The sequence below is a fragment of the Oryzias melastigma genome, linkage group LG1, assembly GCF_002922805.2.
Source record: "Oryzias melastigma strain HK-1 linkage group LG1, ASM292280v2, whole genome shotgun sequence".
In the NCBI taxonomy this organism is placed as follows: Eukaryota; Metazoa; Chordata; class Actinopteri; order Beloniformes; family Adrianichthyidae; genus Oryzias; species Oryzias melastigma.
In genome coordinates this window covers 31484161-31492112 of record NC_050512.1, presented here as the reverse complement: position 1 = coordinate 31492112, position 7952 = coordinate 31484161, and the positions used below count along the sequence as shown (strand labels likewise).

Sequence of the window (7952 nt, the reverse complement as noted above, 5' to 3'; positions counted from 1 at the left end):
CTGCAACGATCACATTTGCTGTTTTACTTTTCGTCTTCATCCCTGTCTTCCTTTGGATCAGGTAAAGAACTATTTTATACCTGATTCATCTGAACATTTGGACTAAAGTTTATGCTTCTCTAATTGACTTCGTTCTTTTATTGACTATTAAAACCAGAAAGAACAGATGTGTCACAGAGCAGAAGGAGAGGAGATCTGCCAACAGAATTCGAGTAAGAAAGATTTACTTTATATTTGTGAGGAATTTATTTGTAAATTATGTTGGAAAATAAATTGCTGGTGAGAAACAAAAGTTCATCTCAGTACTTTGTTATAAATCCTTTGATGTCAATGACAGCAGTCAAACATTTTCTATGAGTCTAAACAAGGTTTCCTCAAACTGTTGATGGTATTTTGGTCCATTCCTCCATCAGATCTCCTCTAGAGCAGTGATGTTTTGGTCCATTCCTTTATGCAGATCTCCTCAAGAGCAGTGATGTTTTGGTCCATTCCTCCATCAGATCTCCTCTAGAGCAGTAATGTTTTGGTTCATTCCTCCATCAGATCTCCTCTAGAGCAGTAATGTTTTGGTCCATTCCTCCATGCAGATCTCCTCAAGAGCAGTGATGTTTTGGTTCATTCCTCCATCAGATCTCCTCTAGAGCAGCGATGTTTTGGTCCATTCCTCCATCAGATCTCCTCTACAGCAGTGATGTTTTGGTCCATTCCTCCATCAGATGTCCTCTAGAGCAGTGATGTTTTGGTCCATTCCTCCATCAGATCTCCTCTAGAGCAGAGATGTTTCCAGACTGTCTCTGGGTTACACAGACTTTCAACTCTCTTCAATGATTTTCTTTGGGGTTGAGATCTCCTCTAGAGCAGTGATGTTTTGGTCCATTCCTCCATGTAGATCTCCTCTTGAGCAGAAATGTTTTGGTTCTTTCCTCCATGCAGATCTCATCTAGAGCAGTGATGCTTTGGTCCATTCCTCCATCAGATCTCCTCTAAAGCAGAGATGTTTTGGTCCATTCCTCCATCAGATCTCCTGTAGAGCAGAGATGTTTTGGTCCATTCCTCCATCAGATCTCCTCTAAAGCAGTGATGTTTTGGAGCTGTTGCTGGGCAACTTAGACTTTCAATCCCCTCCAAATATTTTCTGGCTTGATCACTCCAGGACCTTGAAATGCTTCTTCTGAAGCCACCCCTTGGTTACCTGGGTAGTGTGTTTGGGATGGTTGTCATGGAGACAGACCCAGCCATGTTTCATCTTCAACGTTGATGGAAGGTTTTCACTCTATATCTGACCATACATGGCCCCAAGTCACTCTTTCCTTTATGCGTCCTGGTCCCTTTGAAAAACAGCCCCAAACCATGATGCTTCCACCCCCATGCTTTACAATAGCTATAGTGTTCTATGGATGAAACTCAGCATTCTTTTTCCTTCAAACAGTAGAGTTCTTATCAAAAACCTTTATTTTGGTTTCATTTGACTGCATGACATTCTCCCAATCCTCTTCTGGATCATCCAGATGTTCTCTAGCAGACTTTAGACGGCCTGCACATGTTCTGGCTCTAGCAGGGGGACACGTCTGGTACTGCATGAAGACTGAATCTGCAGTAGGTAAGTAGCTCGGTGTGAAGAAATCAACTGTGGGAGCAATTTTATTAGGAAATGGAAGACATACAAGACCACTGATAATCTCCTTCCATCGGATTCCTCACAAGATCTCACCCTGCAGGATCAAAATGATCACAATGATGAAGATTACAGGCTTCTGTCATCTTTTTAAGTGTCAGAACGTACACAATTGATGACTGACTGAAAACTTTTTACCCTATTGTAAAACTGCAGGAAACTTTAAGATCTTATTTGATCATATTTTAAGATCATATTTTTTACTCCTTTAAAAAAAATAGTAATTGAACCACATTTTCTAAGTAAAAGAGATTTTAAGAGATTCTGATTTAATAGAAAGATGATTATTTTTAAGCCCCATAAGATGAGAGTTGAAGTCCAGATTGTGAAGATGTGAGTTTTTTTATTCTTCTCATCCTGCAGGTCAACATGAGTCCAGACATCAACGGTCCATCAGCAGAAGCAGCAGAAGAGCAGCTGGAGCTTCATTACAGCAGCATCCACTTCTCTGAGAAGCAGGAAGACTGTCTGTACTCCAACATCAGGAGGAACCACAAACCCAGACAGAGTCCAGAGGACAACACGGTCGAATATTCTGCAGTTGTATTCAAGAAATCGCCTGAAGTGAAAAAGTGAGAAACTTGCAGGAAAACCAGATGATTTTCTTTAAAAACTGACAGATTGATTGAACTTTTTTTCTTTTTTTTACAGAACATCAGGATCCGAAAGTTCAGAGGATGTTGCTCTTTACAGCACCGTCAACAAATGTCTTCAGAGCAAAACTGAACTCTCTTCCTGATAAAAGATAATCAGATTCATCTTCACCTTCAGCCGTTATTGTCCTGTTCGCTTTGTGTTAGTTTAACAATTTTAAAATGTTAACATTTGTTGGAAAAGAAAAAAAAAATCTCACCTCTGTAACTTTTTCTCTTTTAAATGAAAAACAAATGTGTGACATGAGCAGCTGAACATTTAATTAATGACTGTTTTATAACATTACTTTAACTTCACCCCAAGTTTTGTGTAAAAAATGTTTAATTGTTTTAGAATGTTTTTTTTATTGTTTTTGGTCATAAAAACAAAATATATATATACTTTTATTGTCCTGAGGACTTTTTTATTCAGTTCAGATTTGACTGATGGACATCCTTAAATATTTTTTGAACAAATAGAAAAAATGCTTCTAAGAAGAGAGTTTATCCTGATCCATGAAGAGGTCCTTCCTGTCAGAGGTGTGAATCCACAGAAGCCCCTCCCACTTCAGAGAGGATCAAACTTTCTGCTTCCAGATGACATTTACATCTTTGATTTAATCCTCGTCATTAAAGAAGCTGGTCCAGAATGTAGACACGAGGAAACAAAGTTTCATTTAAAGTGACAAAGGAGAGGGGAAAAAAAGTGTTTTCATTCAAAACATTCAAATACAAAATCAGCCAATATGTACAGTAGAATAAAATAGTAAAAAAAGTAAACTTCTCTTAGTTAAAAGTAGAGGCCTGACTCTAAGATATTATAACTAGAGAGGTTCCAATCAGGTTATTTGGGGTTCAATCCAATTCCGAGTCATTTGATTTTGAGCATCTACCGATTCCGAGTCCCGATCCAATACTTTTATTGCAAATAAAAAAATGAACAAATGTCATAAAAATATCCAGGTTGTTCTTGATATTATTTCACTAACCTTCTTTTGTCTTTTGACTCTTAATCAGAGACTTTCTTTGAAGCAGCTTCAACCATCAAGTCAAAAAAGTTAAACTATTAACTTGTAAAAATCAGTGATAAAAATGAATAAATTAAGAAAGTTTGGTGAATGTTGGTGACTGTGACTGTTGTTTCTCCTGAGTGTTTTCAGGGAGTGGAGACGCTGTTGGGCCTTTCCTACTGCCGCTGTAGTGTTTTCAGTCCACAATAAGAATACATTAAATATCCAGTCTTGATTGGGGTGCAACATCCGATTGAGTCTCCAACCACGAGATCAGATCGAGACTTTCGTAATGTCCTGCTATGATAATTTTTATTTGAAGAAAAACATTCCCAGGGATGCTTCAAATATTATTATGATGTTTAAAACCCAAATCCCACAACCTAAATGTCTTAAAAATAAAATGTTCCTCTTGATCTGAAGCCTGTTTCCAAATGCTCCTCTGAGGGGGCGATGAGCTGAGTAGCCCCGCCCCTGATCACCCCTTCTCTGATTATGTTAGTCAGATTATGCTGCTGTGTCTAATGTCAGTTGACTGCGAATATATATATATATATATATATTTTTTTTTTGTTTATTTTTAGAAACAATGTTCGAGAAGTTACTCTTCACATTTTCCTACATTTGCAGAACTCATTGGGCTTGTAATATGAAAAACGTGTTTCTTCATGCATGTTAATGATGTAAAGAGGAAGAAAAGCTGTAAAAGAAACAGCTTTAACTTTTACTTTAACTTTTTCCTTTAAATATATATGTTTATAATATGAAAAGAATCAAAAGCAACACAATCTTTGATTCAGATTTCATTTAAATGATCTCATGTTTCTATTCATTGGCAAACAAAAGTCAAATTTTATTTCTCATTGTTTTCATCACTTTATATTTTTTACTTTAAAAGGACAGATTTAAACACTCTTTTAATGCACATTTTAAATCGTGGTATGTAAAAATCCAGCTGACTGAAACTTATCAAAGCTGCAAAATAGTTCACTGAGACACATCGGCTGTGTTGGAGTGGACCGCTGTCACAGGATCCTGGAACTCAAAAATACAGTTTTAAGATTAAATAATTTCATAAATGTCTTCCATCATGACAAAACAAGAACATCCTAAAAATAAACACATTTTCTTGGAGTGAATGTTTCGGCTGCGTTCACATGGAACCTGATTCGCTTATCAAATTCACATCGTACACCTGTCCAAGAATGTCTTCACAAGCTTACACCCCAGACTCGGGTGGGAGGAGCTACCACCAACTGTTTTGGGCCTGAATGACACAGAGATCGGTGTCTGTCTGTGTGTATATCTCATTAAAATGTGACATGGAGGATAATTAGAAACGGAATTTATTTTTATTAAAGAGTTCTAGAAAAGAATCAGTAATTGTGTCTCCATGTTTGGGTTCATGAGGTCATTCAGAGATTCATCCAGCTTCAGTCCAGCTTCAGTTCAGCTTCAGTTCAGCCTCAGTCCAGCTTCAGTTTAGCTTCAGTTCAGCTTCAGTTCATTTTCAGTTAATTTTCAGTTCAGCTTCAGTCCAGCTTCAGTTCAGCTTCAGTTCAGCTTCACTTCAGCTTCAGTCCAGCTTCAGTCCAGCTTCAGTTCAGCTTCAGTCCAGCTTCAGTTCAGCTTCAGTTCAGCTTCAGTTCAGCTTCACTCCAGCTTCAGTCCAGCTTCAGTCCAGCTTCAGTCCAGCTGCATCTGAATGACGGCCGCTTTCTTTGCTGTATTTCTGTGTCTTTGTTTTTCAAACTTGCTGTCCTGCAGCAGTCAGAGAAAAAGAGGGGAAAAAATGTAGAAGATCTTCTTATTCTTGTCTCGATGCACTTAAGAAACTTCAGCCACCTAGAGGGGTCCTCGGCGCCAGAGATTAGGAGGGCACAAGGGGACAAAGAGTCCAAGCCCTGGCCCAGCAGAGGACAGCCCCCACCGTTGCAGCTGGGGGCCCAGACCCAGAAGAACATCCCCCTACCATAGGCATGAACCAGGGCCCCCATGGAGACCTGCCCCACGCTCTAGGCACCAACCCCGCCAACCCGCAAGAAATCCAGTAGAGCAAGGCAGAGGCCACTCCCCCTTCCCTATTAAGAGAAGGACTCCCAATTGAAGTGTGTGGGGGGGTCACCCACTGAGGTAAACATGGACTGACCAGACTCCCCGAATGTTGAGAACTCTGAAGAGGCCCAGTGTCTGGAGGCTCGGACCAGAACCAGAACCACAGGGACTCAGACATCCCAAAGGTTTAGACGTTATCACTGGCTGATGATTTATCCAGAGGACTCAGGGATACCCCTCCCTGTGTGGAGAGATATGCAGCCTTACATACACTTCCCCATACACTGACCACACGCACGACAATAGTACGTTCTATTTTCATGATCCTTGAGGTAGGAACATTGAAAATTGTGCTCTCCTTCAGATGCAGCCACTCTTCTCTTCCACAACCCAAGTCAAACTTGGTCAGTCCCCTCACACAGGTGCGCGTGACGGGGCTTTAGAGGCAGCCAAACTCGTGGTTTCTGTCAAACTTCCTTCAGTTTAACAAGAAAAGACAGTTTTTTTTTGACAAAACTGAGATAGAGCCGCAAAATCTCACTACACTGTTTATAAAAATATATTTTTTTGCGTCCACAGTTATTTATTTGTAACATACAACCTTTAAATATACACAATAATTCAACTTTAACACTGTTATTATTTCCAATAGGCTATACACCGAGGTGAAGTTAGTTGGATATTGGATATTCGACAGACATTCGCTCTGGGTGTAGTTAGGGACCGTCAACAAATTAAAGTTTTNNNAAAACCTTTATTTGTTGACGGTCCCTAACTACGCCCAGAGCGAATGTCTGTCGAATATCCAATATCCAACTAACTTCACCTCGGTAGGCTATACAACTCTTAATTTATTTTAATTTGACAGCAGCACGTTGAAGTTCTTTTCAAAATAAAATTCTGTTTGAAAAAACAACACTTCTACAGCAGAATATTCACTTGCACTAATTATTATGCAATTCTCTCGTTTAAGAATTTTGGTTCAGAACAGAAACTTTAGGTACTGCTGTGCAGCAGTAGACAAGAACATGTTCTTGACCTTAACCTTATAATAAACTGTTCTGACAACACATTTGATCATCATTTTACTCAGTAATCTGACACACGCATTTTAGAGGATGGATGAAACTCATAAAGCCTCATAAATTAGTGTCATGTCATCATTAGTTAAAAATGACTTTATTTTACTAATGTAAGATCACCTCATTAACAAAAATAAACTTAAGTGATAAATTGTTACCAACAAACCGATCATTGATGAAAAATAAATCAGGCTTCAGCTTCTGGTGAAACATTTTAACTAGAGCTGTAAGGCGATTGCAATTTTTAATCGCGATTAATTGCGTTGTCCATAGTTAACTCGCGATTAATCGCAAATTAATATGTGATTTTTTTTAAGGAAAAAAATATGTGCTTCGTGGAATTTAGCAGTTCTACATTAATTATAAAAACAAGAATGACAAAATTAATAGTTTTCATCAGAAATACTTTATTTTGTAACATTGTATTGAGATAAACTTTCTTAACAATAAAAGGCTGTAGCATAAAATGCCTAACAAAAGCCCAAGTGCAAGTGAAGGGCATTTTAAATTCAAAACTTCAATCAACGTTCAGTAAAATAAAATAAAAAACATCAAAAATAACATTTCCATAACGCTTTCATGTTCATTTTTTGATCATACGTGTGGAAAGGCACGTTTGAGAAAATCCGCGATTAATGCGTCAAAAGAATTGTCGGCGTTACGCACATGTCAAGTTAACGCGACTAATCCGACAGCCCTAATTTTAACACAAGAACATTTTTAACAAACAGAAGAACTCAGATGCATGACTGCAGCTGCAGGTCAGGTTCAAATTTTCTGACATGCATCAACTGTGAAAGTTTATCAGATAAAAATGAAGATCTTTTTCATTTTTAATCAAATCAGCTTCATATTTTTAAGTTTTCTGTTAAACAATGACAATAAAAAACTGTTTCTACACTAAATCAAGATTTTCATTTCATCATTGTGACTCCTCTTCCTCTGCAGAGTCGACAATTCTGTCCAAAGATGACCTTCTTTTTGTCTAAAATGAGTTTTCACTTGTAACACTCTGTTTGTCATTTGCATTAAGAAAATTAAAGCTCATTTGATTGTTTCACTTGGTTTCCTTCATTTCCACCTCTGTTTTCCCTCATGCATGCTAATGATGGAAAGAGGAAGAGTTACTTCTGCAAACTTCTCTTGATTTATAAGAGGAAAATCAGCATTCTTATTTTTGAACCATTTTCTACATGAACTCTGTGGAGAAAGGAACCAGAGAGAGGAGACACTATGAGTCTGACTGCAGCTCTGAGAGGATCTGTTGTTTTCCTTTGCTGCTTTTCAGGTAAAAATCTAACAATCTTTAGGATGGATGGATGGATGATGGATAATGGATAGATAATGGATGGATAATGGATGGATGGATGGATGAATGGATGGATGGATTGATGGATGGATGATGGATTGATGGATGGATGGATGAATGGATGGATGGATGGATGAATGGATGAAAGGATTATGGATGGATGATGGATGGATGGATGAATGGATGAAT

General features: G+C 38.2%; 1 protein-coding gene across 1 annotated transcript in view; it reads left to right on the top strand.

Moving 5' to 3' along the window:
- The window catches only part of LOC118599325 (B-cell receptor CD22-like), a gene marked incomplete in the record, with an annotated part of 25000 nt that extends 21796 nt beyond the window's left edge, over positions 1-3204 (top strand). Inside the window, 4 exon segments of the mRNA XM_036214206.1 lie at positions 11-61; positions 158-212; positions 2039-2247; positions 2327-3204. Coding sequence (XP_036070099.1) covers positions 11-61; positions 158-212; positions 2039-2247; positions 2327-2414 — 403 coding nt within the window.
- Between the last annotated feature and the right edge of the window lie 4748 nt (positions 3205-7952).